General features: G+C 37.9%; 2 protein-coding genes and 1 non-coding gene across 22 annotated transcripts in view; all 3 read left to right on the plus strand.

Annotated features, from left to right (window-relative positions):
• Window positions 1–27872, plus strand: part of DNAJB9 (DnaJ heat shock protein family (Hsp40) member B9) — a 707453-nt gene that overhangs the window by 75908 nt on the left and 603673 nt on the right. The window lies entirely within an intron of this gene.
• Window positions 7328–23623, plus strand: LOC132431354 (T-complex protein 1 subunit alpha-like). Its single transcript, XM_060021217.1, is given in 3 exon segments — window positions 7328–7440; window positions 22863–22961; window positions 22963–23623. Coding segments are annotated over 3 exon segments (873 nt in total).
• LOC132431451 (small nucleolar RNA SNORA20) lies at window positions 22621–22750 on the plus strand. Its single transcript, XR_009520753.1, has one exon. It is a non-coding gene; the product is annotated as a small nucleolar RNA SNORA20 (small nucleolar RNA).

A 27872-nucleotide genomic window follows, 5' to 3' on the forward strand; every position in this document is an offset into this window, starting at 1 on the left:
ATTACTGTTATTTACCTAAATAATATGACTAAAATATTTATAATTTACCTATTGAGTCTAAAGTGCTTTGCTGACAATTACTTTATTTTTGATTACCTTTTGCATGGAAATAATGACTATTAAATTTTATGTGCATGGAAGATGAATATATATATTAAAATAAAGCAGTGCTGTAAAATCTATAAATAGGCCTTACAAGAATCAAACTTGTATTTATATCTTTGTTACAGTGTTTTAGAATTATGGTATGTAACGTTTTTAGGTTGGAAAGGCTTTTATTGGCCTTCAGTCATACAGTGTATGAATAGATGAGGATGAATTAATTGGGAAAGTGTCTGAACCCCAGACAGAATCATAGTGCCCATTTTGTCAGGGAGACATGGAGATCAGAAGGGGGTCTCAGAATGGAAAGAGAAGGCAATAGTCATGCAGATCCAAATCTTAGACAGGCCATAAAGAGATGTTCTCAAATATTTGTTTTAAATGTATGATTTACATTTTCATTGAGTATTGAATAAATATTCACCAGATTAACAGTTAATAAAACATCAAAGAGTAAGAGATTCCATTTTTTCATGGAAAAAGAGAGAAAATATTTTAGGCAAATTGCCAAATGTTTAGGCAAATGTTGATTATGAAATACGTTGTGAACTTTTTCCATATCGAAATAATTGCCTCTCACTAAGAAAAGCTTTCACTGACACCCCATCTTGAGACGTAACAAACATATTGTAAAACCCATCAAACTGATTAATAGTTTTTGGCTTTTAGGAGCGTTTTCAATAAGATAAAGGTTGGAGTTAAGTGGAAGGGAGGCCGTCTGTTTCAGTGTTGAATTTTAATTTTCCGTTATTAATATGACAATTAGCAATTGATAATTAATCCAGATAAAAGCTGTGTTCGTAAATATTTAAAACAAGACAAGTGGTTGGGTTGGTTGGATAACTTGGAGGGGATTTGGATCAATGAAACCAGAATTTAGTGGTTATATGGTTTGTGTTTCTTGTTAAATTCTGGAATGGTACTGGCGTATGGAGCGGCATTAGATTAATTTCTTTTTTCACTCTCGTTTTCATGCAATTTCCCACATTATACCCTTTGCTATAAAACGTGCCATGTTCAATTAAGGTATGCTAGTATGTTGAAGTATTTTTCAACAACTCTGTTGAAATCTCATGAATGAGGTCAGTTCACAGGGTCAAACTAATACATGCTAAATGCTTGTATGTAATTTTTTAGCTTGAGACAGGCTCAGAGGCATTTATTTGACGAACTCCTGAGAATAATTGGTTCTCCAACAACCTAGACAGAATAGGCTTTTTGAGAATAAAATAGGTCCTCATTCATTCCTTTCCTGTAGCTCATTTAAAGTAGCATCTTATAACAATCCTAATTTTAAAGTTACTTCTATTCACCCAATGAAAGTAACTTGTTTCTTTTGATCCTTTTGGTTCCTGGGTCTTTAAATTGCTTAGAGCTATTCTCTCAAACTGTCACTGTTAATCACGCACATTTGTTTTGCCTTATGCTATTAGTAGGATCGAATTTACTAACTTCTTTGCATGATCCTGTTATACTGATACACTTCACATCTGCCATAAATGATTTATTAAGATTTAGTGAAAATTATATTTCAACATATTTAAGGAGCAAACTTCACTGAAAACACAAATGGTATACTCACATGTCAGTACTCTTCAAGTCTTTCTAATTATAATTAAGATATAATTTTATTTCCTTATTTTTGGAGACCCAAGCTCTCACAATTTATCTTTTCTTTTATGCAGCATTTCCCCCCTAAACACATTCAGAAAACTTTCATTTTGTCCAGATAAGCACAGGCTTTCGGTTGCAATTTCTTTTTCAGATCAAATACATGTTTCAGAGTATGGAAGATTTTATGATTTTCAAACTAATACAAAGGCCAAGGTTAGGAATTTAACCCAATAGATGGAACACACACACACACACACACACACACACACACACACACACACGGTATTTGATGCTCGTTTGTTCTTTTGTTTGTTTGTTTTTATATTGCTCACACCAAAATTTATTTTATTCAAATGCGTAAAATCACTTGGGTCACTGAAGCTGATGTGTAAGTCCAGGCTTTTATGTTAAAGCATTAGCCTAATAGATTAATATGTCTCCTCTGAATAAACAGCCCTCTTGAGACTGTTTCAGCCTGTGAGTTCAATAAATTTACCAACCCCACAAAAGCATTAGGCTTAAATAGAGTTCTCCTCTCTTGGGACATCAGCCTCACCAACACAAAATTAAACTTTGTAAGGGTCACCCATCGCATTTCCTTTCCCATGCTTCCCTTCCTTCCTTGTCCACGCTCTTACTTGTTTTGGGAGACTTTGTGACTAAGGAGACAAGTGTAACCTCATTCTGAGTGACCTCATTCTTACAATAAGGGTAGATTTTATATATTTTTGTGGGTAAAATGGTTAAAAGGAACATCTTCAGAACCACTATGGGGAGGTGGGTAATGGGGAAATGCCTTTTCAGCTGAAATTGGGTCAGTTGACCTGAATCCATTAAGTACTCAGTAAATATTAACTAATAATATTATTATTATTAAAATAAATTTGCAACAATTTTCCATTGCTAGGATATGGAGAGCACAAAACTGCCATAGCAAGGCAGAACACAGACAACACAAGACAGAGGCAGATAAATAGAAAGCAACCCTATTTCAGTGTTAATAAATGAAATATCACAGGTTTAGTCTGAATATTTCTTTTTAAAGAGCACACTAAATCAATCATTCATTAAAAAATCCTTCAAGGAACTTCCCTGGTGGCGCCAGTGGTAGAGAGTCCGCCTGCCGATGCAGAGGACACGGGTTCGTGCCCCGGTCCGGGAAGATCCCACATGCCGCGCAGCAGCTGGACCCGTGAGCCATGGCCGCTGAGCCTGTGCGTCCGGAGCCTGTGCTCCGCAACGGGAGAGGCCACAACAGTGAGAGGCCCGCGTACCGCAAAAAAAAAAAAAAAAAAAAAAAAAAATCCTTCAATAAATGTTTGCTGCCCCAAAGCATACTTTGAAAAATCATTAAAGAGAGACTGAGAATAATCTAGAATAGTATTTTTTTTCTTTTTTTTTTTTTAAGCAGTGTTTCAATCTGGAGGTCCATGAGTGAAATTTTCCCCTCAATTTAGTTTGCTTGACTGTCAGGATGGTTTTAAAAATGAGTTTGAAATGAAAATGAACTTATCAAAACATGTGGGATGCTGTGAAAGCAATGCTTAGAGCAAAATTTATAGCAGTGAATACTTATATTAGAAAAGAAGAAAAATTTAAAATCATTAATCTAAGTTTTCACCTCAGGAAACTGGAAAAAGAAGACCAAATTAAAACCGAAATAAGCAGAAAAAAAAAAAGAGTTAAAGCATAAATAAATTTGAAAATGAGAAATCAATAGAGAAAATCAAACCAAAAGCTGGTTCTTAGAAAAGATGAATAAAATTGATAAGCCTCTAGCCAGTCTGTGAAAAAAAAGGACATGCATTACTAATACCAGAAATGAAAGAGGGGACATGACTACAGATCCCATGGAAATTAAAATGATAATAAAAAAGATAATAAAAATTACTATGAACAACTCTTCACTCACAAATTTGATAATCTAGATTAAATGGACCAATTCCTTCCTTAAAAGACACAATCTGCTAAAACTTACACAAGAAGAAATAGATGATCTAAATAGGCCTACATCTATTAAAGAAATAAATCAATAATTAATAACCTTCCAAAACAGAAAGCACCAGGCCCAGAAGAGTTAACTGGCAAATTCTACCAGACATTTAAGGAAGAAATTATACCAATTCTCTATAATCTCTTTCAGAAGACAGAAGCAGAGGGACTACTTCCTAGCTCATTATATGAAAGCAGAATAAGCAAACAAACAAACTGCAGAGCAGTATCTCTCGTGAACATAGATGCAATAATCGTTAACAAAATATTAGCAACTGAATCTAACAATGTACGCAAATAATTATACATGATGACAAATTGGGATTTATCCCATGTATGCAAGCCTGGTTCAATATTCAAAAATCAATGTAGACCCTCCCTACCCCGTGGCCTGGGTGAGCCAGAGCCTCCGAATCAGCGGCTCCTTTAACCCCGTCCTGTCTGAGCAAAGAACAGACGGCCTCCAGCGACCTACATGCACAGGCGGGGCCAAATCCAAAGCTGAGCCCCTGGGAACTGTGAGAACAAAGAAGAGAAAGGGAAATCTCTCCCAGCAGCCTCAGAAGCAGCGGATTAAAGCTCCACAATCAACTTGATATACCCTGCATCTGTGGAATACCTGAATAGACAAGGAATCATCCCAAATTAAGGAGCCCTGTGGATGAAAGGCTCTTGGTGCTGCAGCCAGGAGTCAGTGCTGTGCCTCTGAGGTGGGAGAGCCAACTTCAGGACACTGGTCCACAAGAGGCCTCCCAGCTGCACATAATATCAAACAGCAAAAATCTCCGAGAGATCTCCATCTCAACGCCAGCACCCAGCTTCACTCAACGACCAGCAAGCTACAGTGCTGGACATCCTATGCCAAACAACTAGCAAGACAGGAACACAACCCCACCCATTAGCAGAGAGGCTGCCCAAAATCATAATAAGTCTACAGACGCCCCAAAACACACCACCAGACGTGGACCTGCCCACCAGAAAGACAAGATCCAGCCTCATCCACCAGAACACAGGCACTAGTACCCTCCACCAGGAAGCCTACACAACCCACTGAACCAACCTTAGCCACTGGGGACAGACACAAAAAATAACAGGAACTACGAACCTTCAGCCTGAAAAAAAGGAGACCCCAAACACAGTAAGATAAGCAAAATGAAAAGACAGAAAAACACACAGCAGATGAAGGAGCAAGATAAAAACCCACCAGACCTAACAAATGAAGAGGAAATAGGCAGTCTACCTGAAAGAGAATTCAGAATAATGATAGTAAGGTTGATCCGAAATCTTGGAGATAGAATGGACAATAGAATGGACAAATTGCAAGAATCAGTTAACAAGGACCTAGAAGAACTAAAGATGAAACAAGCAACGATGAACAACACAATAAATGAAATTAAAAGTACTCTAGATGGGATCAATAGCAGAATAACTGAGGCAGAAGAACGGATAAGTGACCTGGAAGATAAAATAGTGGAAATGACTACTGCAGAGCAGAATAAAGAAAAAAGAATGAAAAGAACTGAGGACAGTCTCAGAGACCTCTGGGACAACATTAAGCGCACCAACATTCGAATTATAGGGGTTCCAGAAGAAGAAGAGAAAAAGAAAGGGACTGAGAAAATATTTGAAGAGATTATAGTTGAAAACTTCCCTAATATGGGAAAGGAAATAGTTAATCAAGTCCAGGAAGCACAGAGAGTCCCATACAGGATAAATCCAAGGAGAAATACGCCAAGACACATATTAATCAAACTGTCAAAAATTAAATACAAAGAAAACATATTAAAAGCAGCAAGGGAAAAACAACAAATAACACACAAGGGAATCCCCATAAGGTTAACAGCTGATCTTTCAGCAGAAACTCTGCAAGCCAGAAGGGAGTGGCAGGACATATTGAAAGTGTTGAAGGAGAAAAACCTGCAACCAAGATTACTCTACCCAGCAAGGATCTCATTCAGATTTGATGGAGAAATTAAAACCTTTACAGACAAGCAAAAGCTGAGAGAGTTCAGCACCACCAAACCAGCTCTACAACAACTGCTAAAGGAACTTCTCTAGGCAAGAAACATAAAAGAAGGAAAGGACCTACAATAACGAACCCAAAACACTTAAGAAAATGGGAATAGGAACACACATATCGATAATTACCTTAAATGTAAATGGACTAAATGCTCCCACCAAAAGACACAGATTGGCTGAATGGATACAAAAACAAGACACATACATTTGCTGTCTACAAGAGACCCACTTCAGACCTAGAGACACATACAGACTGAAAGTAAGGGGATGGAAAAAGGTATTTCATGCAAATGGAAACCAAAAGAAAGCTGGAGTAGCAATTCTCATATCAGACAAAATAGACTTTAAAACAAAGACTATTAGAAGAGACAAAGTAGGACACTACATAATGATCAAGGGATCGATCCAAGACGAAGATATAACAATTGTAAATATTTATGCACCCAACATAGGTGCACCTCAATACATAAGGCAAATACTGACAACCATAAAAGGGGAAATCGACAGTAACACATTCATAGTAGGGGACTTTAACACCCCACTTTCACCAATGGACAGATCATCCAAAATGAAAATAAATAAGGAAACACAAGCTTTAAATGATACATTAAACGAGATGGAGTTAATTGATATTTATAGGACATTCCATCCAAAAACAACAGAATACACATTTTTCTCAAGTGCTCATGGAACATTCTCCAGGATAGATCATATCTTGGGTCACAAATCAAGCCTTGGTAAATTTAAGAAAATTGAAATTGTATCAAGTATCTTTTCTGACCACAACGCCATGAGACTAGATATCAATTACAGGAAAAGATCTGTAAAAAATACAAACACATGGAGGCTAAACAATACACTACTTAATAATGAAGTGATCACTGAAGAAATCAAAGAGGAAATCAAAAAATACCTAGAAACAAATGACAATGGAGACACAACGACCCAAAACCTGTGGGATGCAGCAAAAGCAGTTCTAAGGGGGAAGTTTATAGCAATACAAGCCCACCTTAAGAAGCAGGAAACATCTCGAATAAACAACCTAACCTTGCACCTCAAGCAATTAGAGAAAGAAGAACAAAAAAACCCCAAAGCTAGCAGAAGGAAAGAAATCATAAAAATCAGATCAGAAATAAATGAAAAAGAAATGAAGGAAACAATAGCAAAGATCAATAAAACTAAAAGCTGGTTCTTTGAGAAGATAAACAAAATAGATAAACCACTAGCCAGACTCATCAAGAAAAAAAGGGAGAAGACTCAGATCAATAGAATTAGAAATGAAAAAGGAGAAGTAACAACTGACACTGCAGAAATAAAAGAGATCATGAGAGATTACTACAAGCAACTCTATGCCAATAAAATGGACAATCTGGAAGAAATGGACAAATTCTTAGAAATGCACAACGTGCCAAGACTGAATCAGGAAGAAATAGACAATATGAACAGACCAATCACAAGCACTGAAAAAAAAAAAAAAAATCAATGTAATCCATCACCTCAACAGACTAAAAACAAAAAATCACATGATCATATTAATAGATGCAAGAAAAGCATTTGACAAAATCCAACACCCATTCATGACAAAAAACACTCAGTAACTATGAGTAAGGAGGAACTTTCTCCACTTGGTAAAGACTATCTACAAAAACCTTCAGCCAACATCATATTTAGTGGTGAGAAACTCATAGTTTTCCCACTAAGGTCAGGTACAAGGTAAGGATGACCCCTCTCACCACTCCTTTTCAACACCATACTGGAAGTCCTGGCTACAACAATAAAGCAAGAAAGGTATACAGACTGGGAAGGAAGACGTTGTTCACAAATGGTATGACTGTCTAAGTAAAAAATCCAAAAGAATTTGATATAAACCTAAAACTGACCTAAAAGAAAAAGTTTTCAAAAAGTAACTACCTCCGTAATAGAAATATAATCTATCTTCCATGATAAAAAAATGAATTTGAACTACTTTACTCCAGTTTCTTACACACTCCACTACTCCCCAGTGTTTAGAAATCGGCAAGGTTTCTATCTTTATATACCTGTATGGGATTTGTAGCTGATTGAGTTATGCTCTCTGAGAATCAAGGGTACCTTAAGGGTACTTGTATCCTGTCATAGAGATGTATGAGAAAAGAATGATGCTAAGTACTAACAGAATGCTCTGCTAAATCAGGAAGAACTTTCCAGACCAAACCAAAGAGAGACCACTCCTTTAGCTATGGCTCAGTATTTCTATTTTTGAGGAGGAACTAGAACTTGCTGCTCATTTTTCTCTGTGAAGCATCCACAGATGCTTAGAAGTATTCATAAATTAACATTATTAGTAAACTTCTTACTTAGTAAAATTCTTACTTTTTCGTGTGAATCTAGTAGTTCTCAGTGAATCGATTTCTGGCCTTAAATAGGTGGCAGAATCCCACTTGTCATCACTATCAACGCTTGTAACTGTCCTGAGTGGATCTTGCCTGAGGATTCCAGTGCCATTTCTGGCGTCCATTCTCACACTGATGGTAGACTTTCAATTGTTATTACCTTTCTGAGGAATCCTTTGGAAAGTGTATCAAAAATCTTAACACACTTACATTCTAGAATCTAGCAATTGTCCTAGGAATTTGTCATGTGGAAATTATATATCCTGTACATTAAAACATTTTTTTCAGGGTGTCTAGTACCCTATTAGTGAAGACTGAAAAATCAGAAACAATCTAAGTGTCCCCAAATGAGTATTTGTTAAGTAAGTTCTAGTTTGGTAATTTGGAATTCACTGCAGCCATTCAAAATCACTATTAGACTAGTTAGTAATATGGAGAGAATATTTACAACTAAGTATTCTGTGAAAAAAGTACATCATAAAATAATGTGTATGTTATGGTCCCATTAGAGTCTTTATAAAAGGAAAAATAAAGCCACAGAGTAAGTTTAGAAAAATGTCCCAAAATGTTAGCATTCGTTCTCTGGGGGGTAGGAGTATGGTTGATTTTTGTTTCTTTTATGTGCTTTTCTATGTTTTCTAAATTTTATTGTTTTGTAATGAGAGCAATGCTAAAAATATCTATTTTAAGAGGTATTCTAGTGTTCTGATGGTTAGTTCTAGGCAAGTAGCACCCTTTGAAGACTACTCAGCTAGTCTAGTTTCTGGCTATGCCTCCTGCCTGAGCCAGAGGTCTTGGACATCAGATCTCTGGAGGGCCCTTTCAGTAACATGGCCTAATTCTCTGATTTTAAGATAATCATGATTTGTAGATCTCTTGTCATCTCAAGCAACTTTTCAATTGGAAAAGAATTGGGAGCTTTTCACTGTCAGAGCTAATGGTCCATACCGGTACTGCCACCCTGTAGAATAATTATGCTTTTAAGAGGAACATTCTCTGTTACCCTGTGATGGTTAAGCACGGGATTGTTCTCTTCATTTCAAGAGGAGTGGCTCTAATTTAATTCTTCTGAATGCAATTGCAGGGAATGGATATTTGTTCTCAGAAGGATCTTTTTAATAGGATCATTGCCTTGAAGCAGTGTTCGCTTGGAAACTGCTTGATGTCTGTCTGTGTAGCAGGAGTATTAGATTTTTAGAAGTTGGGTACATGTGTGTGTATGTGAATTCATATTGAAATGGCTAAAGATAAAATGAATAAAAGAAATGCACTAATATCCTAAAAATTCAAATTAAATTAAAACATATAACCATATTTTTCAGAATAGAGAGATAATGAAAAGAGAACATCCAATTATTGGATGTATTATTTCAAATGTTTACATGGTGGGAAAAATTCATATCTAAAATACACAACTCCCAAACTCACACTAGTTTTTAAATTCTTTCTTAGCCTCTATGCTCCAGGTTATATGAAGAAATTAATATATGTCACTACAAAGTTGCTTTCTTGGCCCATAAATCCTTGCATATATGGTGTTTTGAGGGTGTGGGAAGGTAAATTAATATAAAAACTATTAACATCTAGCCCTTTTATGGGTATTGTGAAAGAAGAAAAAGAAAGCTTACATTCATTAGATGGCATAGACAGATTGCATCAGAGACACAAAACATCATTTCAATTAATGTGTTCAGACCACAATCTATAGGCGATGAATATACCTATTACATATTTGAGGGGATGTTGGGGAACATCTGCCTCATGGTCTTGAATGATCAGTGTGCACGCATGTCAAGGGATGGGCAACGTGGCTTGAGAAGATAAGAAATCAATTCTAGAATATTTTCAGGCTGCCCAAATCCTACTCTACTCTAAAGGGTTGTATCAAAATTGAATGGAAGAGTAGGGGGTCCATTGGTTATGTGAATTTTGAAAAATTGCCAGATTCCTGCTTAATAACCATGCTGCTTAGCTTTCTAAATTTATGAGTGAAAATATCACAGAAGTTAAGTGGCATTACAAAAAATTGCCCAACTAGTTTTTGAGAAAACTGAGATTGATTACTCATCCAGTGGATGAAGTATCTTGACTTTTTAAATAAAAATTAAAAGGGAGGGGTTTTATTTTTAAAAAATAAAAGCCTCAATAGATTGAACAAATAGCTTTCCAAATTTCTTTACATTCTCTGCCCCATATCAACCCAATTCTTTACTTGTCACTTACCGATGGATTCAGTCCTCATGACTGCTGCTGACCCAACTCTGCATCGTATCTGCCCCTTTGGTAAAGAAATGAGTGACACTTGAGAAAATGATCTCTATAATGTCAAGATGTAAACCTAATTGCAGGGGTTACAGCATGTGGGAATGAACAAAAGGAGACAAATACAGATAGGCTGTTGCTTCAAGAAGTTATAACTAAAGATGAAAGAGTGATAGTGTTAGTTGGATACTAAAGAAAGGATAAAACCCTTTATGAGATATGGCAAAATAAATCATGGATAAAGGGTTGTAGAAATCTTTCTACATGATATTGATGCTGTATATGAAATTACCTTCAGGTTTTTGCCACAATAATTCTGCATAACAAAACCCCAAAATCTAGTGGCTTTCAACAACAAGCATATATTTCTTTCTAATGGGCTTGTAGGTCAGATTTGACTTGTGGGTTCTGCTGGGCTTGGCTGAGCTTGGGTACTGTAGTGGAGCTGGCTCTAGATGAAGGCATGGAAAATTCACCTATGGTAACAGAAAGGAAGGTGGAATAAGTGTAGCTGCATGGGTGAAGGTGGTGGCAGTAGTTTCTAGAGCTGTTCTTCTCTCAGAGATATAGGAAGCAAAGCTGAGAGTGAAGGTGAGGAGGTGCTAGAGTTTTGAGGTGAAAGTAGAGGTAACTGAGTGGAGTAGAGATATGTAGTCCATTCACTGGAGTCCATTCACTGGACGGCACTAACGGTCTCTTTGAGATCAGTGATCATGACTTAAGGATACAGCAGATTGTTTTTCTCCAGCCACATTCAGCTTCATGGGTGCCAGGACAGAGCAGGTGGTGAGTTGGCTTTAAGTATGATTAGAGTTTTGCCATGCGAGACCTATGAGGTAAGAAGATGACAAGAGAGTTGAGGTTTTATGCAAGAGAGAAATAATGGACTGTGGATTCTAAACTATCAGTACATAAGGAGAATATTAAATATATGAATAGGATGTGGGGAAAAAGTGATAGGTCCTTGTTGGGAATGGGATATTAGAGGAAAGATCTGGAAGGACAAGAGATGGTTGTGGGAGAGTGGGATGCTTGATGTTGAACTTATGGGGGAATTGCTGTTACTGGTAATGAGAAGGTGACTGGGTTAGGTGGGAGACAAGATCATTGAAGATGAGCTCAAATGGATTAGAAGGATCATCAGGGGAATATTGAAATCACCAAGAATAATGACAAGTAGAGTGCTGGAATTGACAGTGAGTTAGAAGCTTAATTCTTCAAGGAGTGGGGAAGGACCCAGGTCTGTCTATAATTGCAACAAGGAGGGGTAGTGGGTTGATATTCTGAGGAGTTGAAGAGTAGCCATAGCTTGGGGGGAGAGCCAGGTCAAGTTCAGGATATTAGTCATACAAGGGATTTTGCTGGTGATTGATTTTTGGATACAAGGGATTTTGCTGGTGATTGATTTTGGGTTCCAGGGGGATTTGGGGATGGGTTGGAGATAAGTTCATAAAAGGGTAAGTACACAGCTATCTAATAAGAAGAGCCCAGGGATGAAGGCATTTCTAGGTAAGGAGAAGGGCTAGGCTTTATGAGGTGATCAACAAATCAGGAATAAAGGGATGTCTGAGTCACAAGGCAGATAGATGATGAGAGTTGGTGTAATGAAGGATGAGAGTTGATTTTTACTCATAGCACATTAATTTGGAGATCTTCCTCTTCATGTCAAGGATAGTATAGAAGTGGAGGAAGAGTGGTTTTATCTGATGCTTGTAGGGCTCCAGGGCATGGAATTAGGGTGAAGTGGTGTGTGTGGCTGAGGTAGTATCTAATGTTAGAATCACCTGGCATAATCAGTTGACTAGGGCTTGGTTTTCAGGGTCTTTAGGTTTAGAACATGGGACTCTTTTTCTCTCATCATAATGAATTTTTTCCTGATTATGTCATAAAACCCATGGCTCAGTAGCCAGGCGTTTGATAGCTGAGTTTTTTTAAAAAAAACAACAAAAAGCAGGTATTGAGAACATGCATACAAGACAGAGTTATAGGACTAGTTTATCTAATTTAACTATCAATCTATCCATTTCTTTATTTACTGTGTGGGAAGATGGTTGGGTGTGACACTGTTTGAACTCAAATTTCATAGAGGATAGAAAATGTGCCCAAACTATTTAATATGAAAAGAACAAATTCAGGCCATCTATCCCCTTCCTTCTGTTTCTGTAATCTGGTGAGTTGTCCAACTTTATTTTTAAGATTCTCTTCATGGGGTTTTTCGTAAGATCCTGCAGAATAATAGGCTTGAAGAAGATTAATTTTACATACCTCATGGTGCAAAATCCTCTTTCCCCCAGTGGAAAGCTAGAAAAGATTGATGAGGTCATTTTAGCTGTTTCACAATAAAAATTCCCTTTATTTTTTTTAGCAATCGGGGCATAAATATACCTTATTTTTATAAGGTATGCTTTTACAGCTACTTTACTTTCACTGGGTAATTTTATGATAGAATTTAAACTTTTCACCAACTTTTATTTATGGTGTTAAAGTTTTACATTTTAGTACTTTGCTTAATTGGCTTCCAGAGAATGACGGACGGGCATGGCTTATATTAATCAGCTCTGAATCTCTGTGGCATATTTTCTTTTACCTTCTTTATTAATTTTATGCTTAGGGGCTGTCGGGAAATAGTATAAATCTTTTCAGGAATCCCACATTTTAGACAAACAAAGTGTGGAAAGATAATAAACCATAGCTCCTTGGCACTTGTGCCCCTCTACGTTGAGATTCTCGAATAATTATACCTCCACACGTTGAGAGCACCACTCTACTGTATTTAAAAATGAAATACATTTCAGTTCATCAACAGCATCCTTTAGTTTGGAGTCTTGGGGTAGAGGTTGTAAATACCTCATTCATTTGTTCCTTTGCTTTTCCTGAGGGAAACCACATCACATTTTGATTTCTTCTGGATATCAAATGGAGACAAAATGACCACTAGCAAGAGAATAGAACATAATTGTCTTAGTCCCTTTACGCTGCTATAACAAAATCCTGCAGACTGGGTAGATTATAAACAACAAAAATTTATTGCTTACAGTTCTGGAAACTGGAAGTTCAGTGTTAAGGTGCCAGTATCATCAGGCAAGCGCCCTCTTTTCAGTTGCAGACTTCTCATTGTACCTTCATGTGGTGGAAGGGGAGAGGTACCTCTCTGGGGTCACTCATAAGAGCATTAATTCCATTCACGAAGGCTCCTCCACCCTCATGACCTAAGCACCTCCTAAAGTTCCCACCTCCCAACACCACTACCATGGGCATTGGGATTTCAACATGGGAGGACACAAACATTTAGATCACAGCAATAACAAACTGTGTTGTAATGGGCATAGGTTGTTTTGTGTAATTTTATTTTTCAGGTGAAAACATTAGCTCATTATAGTATATAATATAGTTTCTATTAAGTAGTAAAATTTTGTCATAGCTTTATTTGATATAAATTAGGTTCACACATATTTTTAGAACTAGCAAATTTTTCAAATTACCACTGAGAGCTCACACATATTTTTAGAACTAGCAAATTAAAATGTATCTTGTGTGGTAATTCACATAGTTTGTCTTTATATGCTTGATTAAGTGAATGAAGTTACCATCATAAAACCTATAGAATTTTCTAATTTAGCAGTGTACATTGTGTTTTCAGTCAAAAGACAACATCTAGTTGAATAAGATAGAAGGGTCAAAGTGCATAGGAAGGTTATCACTGAGATTATCTAGTTTTGCCTAAAGTTTGTATATATGTGGGGGGTGTGTGTGTGTGTGTGTGTGTGTGTGTGTGTGTGTGTGTGAGGGAGAGAGAGAGAGAGAGAGAGAGAGAGAGAGAGAGAGAGAGAGATTGATTATGAGGAATTTGCTTGCTTATGCAATTATGTAGGCTATGTTCCATTATCTGCTATCTGTAAGCTGGACACCCGGGAAAGCAATAATGTGATTCCAGTTGTCTGATTTTTGTCCTATTCAGGCTGTCAACCACTGCACCATGTGTACCCACACTGGGGAGGGCAACCCACTTTATTGAGTCCACCACCAATACAAATGCTCATGTAATCCAGAAACACCCTCACAAACACACCCAGGAATAATTTTAATCTGGGTACCCTGTGACCCAGTCAAACTGACACATAAAATTAGCCATTATACTATGTAAATACTTTTGGGGTGATTTAAAATAAAATAATATCAAAATTTTTTATTACTTTATTTGTCATTTGTTTTCTAACTCTAAGTTGCTTAAATTGCTTCTCATCCACCATTGGAAATGACCACTGGATTATTTCAAATTGCCAAGAAGACCATCCACATTAAAAAGTCACATTAAATAATGAAAAGTGATGTATTAGTTTCTTACTGTTGTAACAAATTACCACAAAACTTTGTGGCTTAGAATAACAGAGTTATTATAGTTTGCCCTTGACTCCACTCTCTCCTTTTTCATTCAAGATCTAATTTTGGTTTCTTTTTCCTTCTTAATATGCTTCCTGAATTTTACTTCTCCCATGGACCTACTGAATATACAGTGACATAAGGAGCAATTCCCTTTGAGAGAAATCCAGAAACTAGGGGAGTGACTTCTTCATATTGAGTGACTGAGAAAATGCCCACATAGAAATGGGTAGGAAAAGCTGATACACACTCTTGCCATAATCCCACCATTGGGACAGTGCCACGCAATCAGGAGTGAATCCCTAACTCCCAGCTTCTCCCCAAGGAGTGAAGGGTTTGGACCACACATCTAGCACCCCAGCTTTTAAGGCTGCCACCCAAAGAATAGACTGCCAAATCACCTAGCTCTGAAAGTCAATGGGTCAAAGAAGAAATCAAAAAAGAAACCAAAAAATATCTTGAGACAAATGAAAATGAAAACATAACATATCAAAACTTATGGGATGCAGGAAAAACATTTCTAAGAGGAAGTTTATAGGGATAAATGCCTACATAAAGAAAAAGAAAAATCTCAAATAAACAACTGAACTTTAATCCTCAAGAAACTTGAAAAAGAAGAGCAAACTAAGCCCAAAGTTAGTAGTAGGAAGGAAATAACAAATATCAGAGTTGAAATAAATGAAATAGAGACTAGAAAAGATCAATAAAGCTAAGAGCTGGTTCCTTTAAAAGATAAAATGAACAAACCTTTAGGTAGACTTACCAAGAAAAAAAGAGAGAAGCCTCAAATAAATAAAATTAGAAAGAAAAGAGGAGACATCACATCTGATACCACACAAATACAAAGGATCATGAGAGACTACTATGAACAATTAATTATATGCTAACAAATTGGACAACCTAGAAGAAATGGATAAATTCTTAGAAATATACAACCTACTAATAACCAGGAAGAAAAAGAAAATCTGAACAGACTAATTGCTAGTGAGGAAATTGAAGAGTCTAGGACTAGATGTCTTTACCTGTGAATTCTACGAAACACTTAAAGAAGAATTAATATGCCTTTCTCAGACTCTTCCAAAAACTAGGAAGGGACACTTCTAAACTCATTTTACAAGGCTAGCATTACCCTGGTACAAAAACCAGACAATGACATTACAAGAAAAGAAAATTACAGACCAATATCCCTGATGAACATAAATACTTGAAAAAAATTTGCAAACAGAATTCAATAGTACATTAAAAGGATCATACACTCTGACCAAATGAGCTGTATTCCTGGTTTCAAGGATGGTTCAACATCCACAAATCAATTAATGCAATACACCACATTAACAAAATGAAGTATAAAAATTATATGATCATCTCAGTAGATGCAGAAAAAGATTTTGACAAAATTCAGTATTCATTTATGATAAAACTCTCAACAAAATGGGTATAGTGCTAGCATAGCTTAACATATTAAAGGACGTACATAAGAAACCCATAGCAAACATCATACTCAACGATGGAAAGCTGAAAGCATTTCCTCTAAGATCAGGTGCAAGACAAGAATGCCCACTCTTGCCACTTTTATTCAACATAGCACTGGAAGTCCTAGCCAGAGCAATTAGGCAAGAAAATGAAATAATAGGCATCCAACTCAGAACAAAAGAAGGAAAATTTTCTGTGTTTGCAGATGACGTAATATTATATATAGAAAACCCTAAAGATGCCACCAAAAACTATTAGAACTAATAAACAAATTCAGTAAATTTGCAAGATACAAAATCAGCATATAAAAATCAGTTGCTTTTCTATACACTAACAATGAACTATAGGAAAGAGAAATTAAAAAAAAAATCCCATTTACAACAGAATTAAAAAGAATAAAATACTTAGGAATAAATTTAAGCAAGGGGATGGAAGATCTATTCACTAAAAATTATAAAATACTGATAAAAGACATTGAAGAAGACACAAATAAATGAACAAACATTCCATGCTCATGGAATGGGAGAATTAATATTGTTAAAATGCCATACTACCCAAAGCAATCTACAGACACAATACAATGCCTGTTAAAATTCCAATGGAGAATCACTCTGAATGATTCTATATATATAGTATTCTTGAAATAACAAAGTTATAGAGATGGAGAACAAAAGAAAAATACCAATGGCATTTTTCACAGAAATAGAAAAAATAACCCTAAAATTTATATGAAACCACAAAAGAGCCTGAATAGTCAAGAAATCTTGAGAAAGAAGGCAAAGCTGGAGGCATCACACTTCCCACTCTCAAACTTTATTACAAAGCTATTGTAATCAAGACAGTATGGTAGTGACATAAAAACAGACACACAGGGCTTCCCTGGTGGTGCAGTGGTTGAGAGTCCACCTGCTGATGCAGGGGACACGGGATTGTGCCCCGCGGAGCAGCTGGGCCCGTGAGCCATGGCCGCTGAGCCTGCACGTCCGGAGCCTGTGCTCCGCAATGGGAGAGGCCACAGCAGTGAGAGGCCTGCGTACTGCGTACCAAAAAAAAAAAACCAGACAGATCAATGAAACAGAATAGAGAACCCAGAATAACCCACTCATATATAGTCAATTAATTTATGACAAAGGAGCCAAGAATATACCGTTGGTAAAGAATATTCTGTTCATTAAATGGTGTTGGGAAAACTGGATATCCACACACAAATGAATGAAACTGGACCCCTATCTTACACCATACACAAAAATCAACTCAAAATGGATTAAAGGCTTGAATGTAAGACCTGTAGCCATAAAACTCCTAGAAATAACGTAAGGTGTAATCTCCTGGATCTGGGTCTTGCAGTGAGTTTTTGGATTTGACACCAAAAGCAAAGGCAGCAAAAGGAAAAATAAACAAGTAGGACTACATGCAATTAAAAACTTCTGTACAGCAGAGGAAACCATCAACAGAATGAAAAGGTAAACAATGAAATGGGAAAAAACATTTGCAAACCACATATACAATAAGTGGTTAGGGGGAAAGTGGGGGGGGTCGTGGTAGGATGAACTGGGAGATTGGGATTGACATATATACACTAATATGTATAAAATGGATGACTAATAAGAACCTGCTATATAAAAAATAAATTAAAAAAAAACAATAAGGGGTTAATGTCCAAAATATACAAGGTACTCATACAACTCAACAGCAAAAAATCAAATAACCCAATTTAAAAAAAGGGCAAAGGACCTGAACAGATATTTTCCTAGAGGAGATATACAAATGGCAACAGGTAGATGAAAAGGTAGTCAACATCACTAATCATCAAGGAAATGCAAATCAAAACCATGAGATATCATCTCACACCTGTTAGGATGTCTACTATCAAAAAGATACAAATAACAAATGCTGATGAGGATGTGAAGAAAAGGAAATCCTGGATGGGGAACTGGTGTTGGTGGGAATGTAAACTGGTACAACCACTATGAAAAACAGTATGGAGGTTCTTCAAAAAATTTAAGATAGAATTATCATATGATCCAGCAATCCCACTTCTGGGTATACAGTTGACCCTTGAACAACATAGAGGTTGGTGGCACTGACCCTCTGCCCAGTTGAAACTCCAAGTATAACTTATAGTTGGTCCTTCTGTATCCATGATTCTTCATCCATGGATTCAATCAACTTTGGATCGTGTAGTACTGTGGTATTTACTATTGAGAAAAAATCCTTGTATAAGTGCACCCTAGCAGTTCAAACCTGTGATGTTCAAGGGTCAATTGTATATCCAAAGGAAACAAAATCATTTTCTTGAAGAGATATCTATACTCCCATGTTCACTGTAGCATTATTCACAATGGCCAAGGTGCAGAAACAACGTGTCTGTCGATGAAAGAATGAATAAAGGATATGTAGTATAAATATAGAATGGAGTATTATTCAGCCTTAAAAGAAGGAAATCTTGCCAGTTGCAACAACATGGATGAATCTGGAGGGAATTATGGTAAATGAAATAGCCAGATAGAGGAAGACATTATTTATATGTGGAATTTTTTAAAAAAAGAAAGTTGAACTCAGAGAAACAAAGAGTAGAATGGCAGCTGTCAGGAGACAGAGGTGAGGGAAAGAGAAAGAGGTTAGTAAAAGGGTATAAACTTTCAGTTAGAAGAGAAATAAGATCTGAGGATCTAATATATAATGGCGACTATAGTTGACAATACTGTATTGTATGATTGAAATTTGATAAGAGTGGAACTTAAGTGTTCTCACGAGAAAAAAAAGATAAATATGTGAGGTGATAGATTTAACTCATTGGTGGGGATCATTTTACAAGGTATATGTATCAAAGCATCATCTTTAAATGTATTACAGTTTTGTCAATTATACCTCAATAAAGCAGAAAAAAAAGTGAGAAATGTATTGATAGTGGTGATGATTGTACCACTATCATTCAACTCTGAATATACTAAAAGCCTCATTGTGCACTTTAAAAGGGTGAATTTTATGGCATGCAAAGTATATTTCAAGTAAAAAATTTACATACAAAAATGAAAAAAATGTTGATGTTTCCTTTATACGAGGCGTTGTTGGTGCTGGTGATTCATTAGTGAATGGAGAAATAGAGGGTGGTACTTAATTCTAATGTGAACAATTCTGGTGGACTTCATAGTTCAAAGAAGGATCACCAGGGGGTGGGGGTGGGGCTGGGGGAGATGAAAGAGACCTGAGCATGGAGCTGAGAAGAATGATAAAAGGGTTTCTCTTGGGAGGAAATGATACTTTCTCTTCTGAAACAGGAAAGAAAGGAAAGAAAAAAAGAAAGAGAGAGAGAGAGAGAGAGAGAGAGAGAAAGGAAGGAAGGAAGGAAGGAAGGAAGAAAGAGGAAGGAAGGAAGGAAGAAAGGAAGGAAGGAAGAAAGAGAAAGAAGAAAGAAAGAAAGAAAGAAGGAAAGAAAGGGAAAGAAAGGAAGGAAGAAAGAAAGAGAAAGAAGAAAGAAAGAAAGAGAAAGCAGGAAAGAAAGGAAGGAAGAAAGAAAGAAAGGAAGAAAAGAAAGAAAGGGAAAAGAGAGAGGGAGGGAGGGAGGAAGGAAAGAAGGGAAAGGAAGGAAGGAAGAAAGAGAGAAAGGAAGGAAGGAAGGTTAGAAAAAGTAGGCTTAGATACTGCAAAATTTTGAGAAAGAACTCTGCGGTGTTTCTGTGTGGTGGTGTTATATCTGTAAAGAGAGATGAAATTTAATTCTTATATTGACTTTTTGTGCATATAGGAGAAAATATCAGTTTTATAGTCACAGTACTTCAGCACACTTCACCCAGGACAATAGTCTTCTAGAATCTAGGCATTTGGCAGTCCTGGTCGCAGGTGGGAATTTCTACCTCAGTAGCTGTCCTAGGACAAGTCTATCAGAGCAACTGACACACAATTTCCAGCCAGCTGTTTGGTCTTATTTTTAGGTTGTAAATTTTTCCAGAAACAAGCTCTGCATTTTCAAGTGCCCTGTGTCCATGCTTTTGATAATAGCTTAATAAATATTTGATTCATGATGTTTGTTAACAGCTACTTCATTTCCAGAAGAAGAATGAATGTGAGTTGCCAGGGTATGTATTCTACTTAGTACTTCAGTTAGTAGGGGGATATGGCAGAGTATCCTATCTTTTATTTATGCTTATAGTTATACAATGCAACTTAGTGATTAAGTGAGGGTTGCAAGTTGGAAGGGACTCTGCTGGGTGGAAATATCTTAAAAATCCACAAGAGGGAGATATATTGCTATTGAAGTAGAATGGTGCTAATGAAATACCAATTCCTAACTTTTCAGAGCAGAATATTTTACTGCATTTCCCCAGCTGAAAATAAGAAAAGGATAGGCTTTCTCAAGTTTGACTTTTCAGTTTTCTTTTGGGATGGGAGATTAGATTTAGGAATGCTCAGTTATTTGCAGAGTCTTGGAATATGCATGATATGTCAAGGTTTATGATGCATCAACAGCTTCAATGAGCACATCTAAAGGCTTTAAGGATTTTTGTTTTTGATCTGATTGTGACTCTTTCAAGGACGGATTGCAAAGCTGTCTTTTCTCTGCTTCCTCTTTTCATTTCTTTGGCAGTGGGGAGTCCGTGCTGGCCAGATTGGGTCTTGTATTCTTACTGGGAAGTGCCCTCGCTAATCTCACTGTCTCCTTTGGGCAAGATGTCTCAGCAGGACGAATCATCTTGGTTTTCAGTGGCCTTTACCTACGAAGAGGCAGAGCTGAACTCTAAGCAACTATAGAAAAGGAACCTTTATTTTTTATTTTATTTTATTTTATTTTTGCGGTACGCGGGCCTCTTACTGTTGTGGCCTCTCCCGTTGCGGAGCACAGGCTCCGGACGCGCAGGCTCAGCGGCCATGGCTCACGGGCCCAGCCGCTCGGCGGCATGTGGGATCCTCCCGGACCGGGGCACAAAGCCGTGTCCCCTGCATCGGCAGGCGGACTCTCAACCACTGCGCCACCAGGGAAGCCCCAGGAACCTTTATTTTAAATAGCATATATTTGTACTTTGAAATTCATACTCCTTGCCTGACCTCCTCATGTTTATGTGGTCAGCAGGGCAGAAACCCTTTATAATTTCAGAAGAAATGTTTGCAACATTATTACTAGATTACTTACAAGCTTTATTTGCTTTCTTTTCAGAAAAAAATATTTTTTTTCTCTTCCGATACGAAGAAATGATATGTACTAATGATACCTTTAGTGTTTGCCTTTCCTGAAGGCTTCCTAATTCGTTTTTTTAGCAGCCATGGCTCACGGGCCCAGCCGCTCCGCAGCATGTGGGATCCTCCCAGACCGGGGCATGAACCTGTGTCCCCTGCATCGGCAGGTGGACTCTCAACCACTGGGCCACCAGGGAGGCCCAAGACTTCCTAATTCTTAAAACTATTTCTTCTTTGGTCTTCCCATTCCCTTTTATAGTGTCCTATTCTCAGTATTCTTTGAGTGATCATTTCCTTCTTCCCACATCATTGCAGTCCAGGGTGACCTCTGTGGTCAGCCTCTCTTAGGAAGGCTGTGTTGTGTAAAGGCTAAGAGCACAGGCTGGAGACAGTCTGTTCTGGGTTCATATCCCAGCTCCAGCACTGACTAGCTGTGTGTGACTTTGTGCAAGTTGCTTCAGTTATCTAAGCCTTAGTCTTACAAACCACAAAATGGGGATAATGATTGGATTTATGTGAGGATGAGATCAGTTAATATATGTAAAGGGCTTAGAACAGGGTCCGGCAAATAGGAAGCACACTTTAAAGGTTGGCCATTACTATTGTTTTCATTATTAATCTCTTCCACCAGAGACTCTCCTTGCAGGAGCTCAGCTACACCATAAGTCTCATGTATTCCCTTTATATCTTTTCTGAGCTCTAGACACATTTCCTAGAGCTTTCTAGACATTTTCACATGGGCTGCCAACAGGGTACCTCAGACTCAACATATTTAGAACTGAACGCATTATCTGTCAGTCTCCAATCCTGGTAACCTGCTTCTTTTTCTATTCCCTCTTTTAGCCAATGGCATCATTTCTTGTCTAGGAGTTGAAGCCAGGAAACAAAGAGTTATCCTTGCCTTCAATCCTTTACCTCAAACTCATTTGATTACCAAATTATGTCAATGCACCTATTCAAACTTCATTCACACTCAAGCCCTTTATTACTACAGGGACCTTGAACCCTCTTCTTGCCCTTACTTGTACCTCGTTCTTTCCACTTTGTCCAGAACAATATTTTACAAATGAAAATCTGATCCCATACCTCCTCAGATTAAAAAGTTCTGTATTTTTCATAGCTTTCAATTTTATATATAGTATGACACACAAGATCCTTCATGACCTGGCCCTTGCTTGCCTCACTGTGCTGACCTATTGCTTCTCTTTGCCACATAGAAAATGTTGTTCTCTTTCCCATTTATTTGCTGCTATAATCTTTCAGTGATACGAGCAGTTATACACATGGGATAAAATGATGTTGGGCCACTGTGAATTGAGCTGAAGTAACCATTTCATCTCTTCTCCATGGTCTAGACATTGCTTCCGTGTCTAAATGTCCTGTGTAAGCAGGATTTAATCGAGGCACTTAGAGTGAATTTCTACGTGGACTTATTAAAGCACTGATTTAAGAATTTCAGTATTTTTTAAGTAGCACTAAGGCTCATACCTCTGCCTCAGTCATCTTACGTGGGGCGAATGATTTCATGTGTGACCAGATGGCGTACTCTTTACATGATGCTCTTCGTGTGGTGAAGAGTTTTGGAGTCAAAATCTATGATTCCGGGTGGAGGCGCTGTAGAAGCAGCCCTTTCCATATACCTTGAAAACTACGCAACCAGCGTGGGCTCCCGGGAACAGCTTGCTATTGTGGAATTTACAAGATCTCTTCCTGTTATTCCTAATACTCTGGCAGTTAATGCTGCCCAAGACTCCACAGATCTGGTTGCAAAATTAAGAACTTTTCATCATGAGGCTCAGGTTAACCCAGAACACAAAAATCTAAAAAGGATTGGTCTTGACCTGGTCAATGGTAAACCCCGAGACAACAAACAGGCAGGGATGTTTGAACCAACCATAGTAAAAGTTAAGAGTTTGAAATTTGCAACTGAAGCTGCAATTACCGTTCTTCGAATTGATGATCTTATTAAATTACACTCAGAATGCAAAGACGATAAGCATGGAGGTTATGAAGATGCTGTTCACTCTGGAGCCCTTGATGACCTGATTTCTTTTATTTACAACAATCTTAGATGCAATTTTCTTGTACCTCGAGTATTACACATTAAAGTGCAAATTAAGCGGTCAAAAAACAAAAAGAAAAGAAAATGTTCTTATTTTGAGTTGGGGACACAAAGGAGGAAACCTCATTATACGTGCAGCAGAGAGGGATTAGTATCTAAATACCTGTTTTAGTAGAGATCCTAGCATATAGTAGGTACTAAATACATGTTAATATTTGTATGAATAAAATCTGGGCTCTATATGAATGGGAGTGCTTTGTTGCTCACGGACTGTAAAACTGTCCTCAATGTGTTGATTGGAATCAGTATGTTCCACAGTATAATTAAAATGTGAGAAATGTTTCTTGCACATCAGTAATATAAACACTTTCAAATAATGTCTGAGGAAATGCAAGCTCAAATTTACAAATAGCCTTTTACATAAACAACACTCAGAGGTGCACTTTCCCCTTAATTCATGTATATAACTTCCATTAATGTTCCTTGCCTCGGTATTTAGCTTTTATTTTTATGTCTGTAGTATAAATCTGAGTCTTGACACTTTAATGGAAAGATCTTGGTTTGTGATGACATCATATCAAATGTAAAATAGAGATGGTTGCATTGTTTGGAAAACTTTCATCTGAGAATGTTTGTCTGTAATCCTGAAGAAAAAATATTTTAAGCCAGTGACACTCTGATTCTCAAGAGAGTCTCTTCCAGTTCATAGGTTTTACATGCTACCTTCACCCCTCCAAACTATATTTCCGCATGATTTATTGTGGGCAGCTATAGAGAAAATGGCTTGATATGGCCCAGTCCCAGTTAAAAGGCAAAGGGCTCAGGCTGGAGAGAAATGCAATAACTCATTATGGCTTCTATAGGAAGGGGCTGATATGTTGCTGGGATGGGGATGAGAAGGAACGGGTCGTGGGAAGGGACCAGATGTAGCTCATTCTGTTGTTGTTATTATTATTACTATTATTATTATTAGTGTAGTGTTTGGCATATAGTCAGTATTTGAGAAACCACTCTGGTGAGACTTTGTTCCACATCCTATAATGTAAACTTTTTTTTTTTTTTTTTTCGGTACGCGGGCCTCTCACTGTTGTGGCCTCTCCCGTTGCGGAGCACAGGCTCTGGATGCGCAGGCTCAGCGGCCATGGCTCACGGGCCCACCGGCTCCTAGGCATGTGGGATCTTCCCGGACTGGGGCACGAACCCGTGTCCCCTGCATCGGCAGGCGGACTCTCAACCACTGCGCCACCAGGGAAGCCCTAATGTAAACTTTTTCATACCAACGTCGGGGCAAGTTAGAGGTTTGAATGTACCAGAGTTTCCTGGGTTTTCTTATGTTGTTCTGAGATCCTGAAAAATTGGAGGTAGGCATAAATCTTTGATTCTCCTCACAATTCTCTTTTAGGCATTCCTGACAGGGGGCGTGGCCATTGGGTCCTGCTTGTTATAAATGGAAGTCTGAAACCCAGCGGTCTCCCTGAGTTATCTTCACTCACTTCCCACCCCACCTACCCATAGTAGAGCAACTGCCCCGATGAATGATGTGAGGCTTTGACCTTCATGCTGAATTGTGACCATGACTTTTTTTTTTCTTTGCTGTACGCGGGCCTCTCACTGTTGTGGCCTCTCCCGTTGCGGAGCACAGGCTCTGGACGCGCAGGCTCAGCGGCCATGGCTCACGGGCCTAGCCGCTCCGCGGCATGTGGGATCTTCCCAGACCGGGGTACGAACCCGTGTACCCTGCATCGGCAGGCGGACTCTCAACCACTGCGCCACCAGGGAAGCCCGATGACCATGACTTTTTAATCTAGTACTTGGTTCACTGCATCAGACATAGGCTGAGAGTTTTTATCCCAGGGCAATACCACTTCCCCAAACGTGAATCTCAATGGCTACTTCAAGGATCATAGAATACTGAGCTGGAATCTAGGTCATTGTCCTTTTATTAGGGAGGAAGAAACAGGCTCACAGACATGAAGTTCCTTGCTCAAGATGGGTTTAGTGACAGAGCAAAGCTGAGAGCTCAGTTACCTGATTTCCAGCACAGACATTTCCTCCCTCACTCCATTCCCTGTTTTTCTCATTCTCTCTCTTTCTTGCATTCCTTCTTCCCTTCTCCCTTCTATTTTATTTCTGTCATATGAGAACACTTTCACAGCAGAGAAGACATAATTTGATATGTTACACAATTATTTGGTATAATTTTATATCATAAAAGTCCTAACAAACAATTCTTAAATGACCACAAGATATTATTCAAAGGCATAAAAAGATGGAGTTTACTTTTTGGGGTTTTTATTCACTGTTAACTTTCTCTAAATCAGAGAATTGAGTCCTGTTTTGCTATCAGACTGCTCAGCCACTGATGTTGTTTTGTCCTCCTTTGTGGCTCATTTTTTATAGCTGATGCTCTTGTAAGGGCAACTCATTGTCTTGTTCTTAGTTCAGCCCGCTCTCTCGTGTCATTTAATATCACCGTGACACTTCTCTCGGTTGAAAATTATACATTAGCTGCATAATTATTTTTTCTTTTTATTTTAAAAATATTTCAAGCATACAAGAGTTAATAACAGAAACTCGTATTTTCCACTATCCAGATTTAGTACATATTAACATTTTGCCATAACTTTTTCAGATAGTTTTAATGAAATATAACATTGCAGATCCATTGGAAACCCCCTTAACCCCCAAATCTCCCCAGGGATAAGCATTGTTAATGTGTGCCCCCTTCTTTATATTATGTCTCCAAAAACAATGTGTTTTAAATAATTTACATAAATGGAATCATTGTGTATGTTCTTTTTTGCAACTTTCCTTATTTACTCAAAACTGCTTTCTTTAGATATATTCATACTGATACAGTAATTCATTTTCATTGATCCTAGTACGTATGATATTATTTTATGAAAAACATCATAATTTATCTATCTCTTCCACTATTGATAGACATTACAGTTGCATTTAATTTTTTCTGTTATAAACAGTGCTGCAGTGAACATCTTTGTCTATATTTTTTAGTGGATTTATGTGAGAGATGCTGTAGGGTACCCACCTAAGAGTGAAATTTGAGGTTTGTAACATATTTAATTTTGCTAAATGTGCTAATTATTCCCCAAAGTGGCTTTCCAGCTGACCCTCTTCCCAGCAGTGCATGAGAGTTCACATTTCCTTATGTCCTCTGTTGCAGCAGCTTGAGTCCTGTTCACCAGTGACTTCCAGCTCTCTGCCTTCTAGGCATGTGGAGGCCTTGCACTCTTCCATTCCCTTTGAAGTTAGGCATAGCCATGAGATCATTTTAGACAATGAAATGTGAGCAGAGTCTTAAGGGCGAGTGAGGCATTCATCACATTGTCTGGACTTTGCCTCAGTGAACTTTCATGATCCCTATGGTGAATTCTTCATTGTATTGGGTTGCAGTGAGGATAACATGGAGTATAAAGCCTCCAGCTGACTGGACAGTAAACATTAACTATGAGTTATAAATAAATCATTGATGTTTTATATTAGAGCTTGGAAAACTATCCTGTTGGCCAAATCTGACCCACTGCCTGTTTCCATAAAGCTTTATTGGAACACAGCCATGCCAGTTTTTGTATGTCTTTTCTAGGCAGAGTTGAGTAGTTGAGACAGAAACCAGGTGGTGTACAAAGTTGAAGATATTTATTATTTGGCCCTTTGTAGAAAAAGTTTGCTGACCCCCGTTTTAAGCCACTGATCTTTTGGGATTGTTTGTTACTGTCGTAGATCATAGCACATTTTGACTGATATGCTCACCATCATGTGGTATTATCTGACTATAAGCTTCTTACCAATCTAATGGGTGTCTTGAAATATTTTTTATCAGGTAAGTAAATAATTCCTTTTTTTAAAAAAATAAATTTATTTTATTTATTTATTTTTGGCTGCATTGGGTCTTCTTGCTGCACACGGGCTTTCTCTAGTTGTGGCGAGCGGGGGTTACTCTTTGTTGCGGTGTGCGGGCTTCTCCTTGCAGTGGCTTCTCTTGTTGCAGAGCATGGGCTCTAGGCGCGCGGGCTTCCGTAGTTGTGGCATGAGGGCTCAGTAGTTGTGGCTTGTGGGCTCTAGAACGCAGGCTCAGTAGTTGTGGTGAGCTTAGTTGTTCCGCAGCATGTGGGATCTTCCCGGACCAGGGCTCGAACCCGTGTCCCCTGTGTTGGCAGGAGGACTCCCAACCACTGAACCACCAGGGAAGTCCCAATAATTCCTTTTTGAAAGCCACAGACATATCTTGATGACCCTAATGGCTCTTTATTTTTAAAGTTTTTAAAAATCAACTTTATTGAGGTATAATTACATACAATGAAATTCACCCATAAAATTCCATAATTTTTATTAAATATACAGTGTGTGCAATCATCACTATAACCCAGTTTTAGAGCAATTTCATTATCCCAAAAAGTTCC

Source organism: Delphinus delphis, chromosome 9 (assembly GCF_949987515.2).
Source record: "Delphinus delphis chromosome 9, mDelDel1.2, whole genome shotgun sequence".
In the NCBI taxonomy this organism is placed as follows: Eukaryota; Metazoa; Chordata; class Mammalia; order Artiodactyla; family Delphinidae; genus Delphinus; species Delphinus delphis.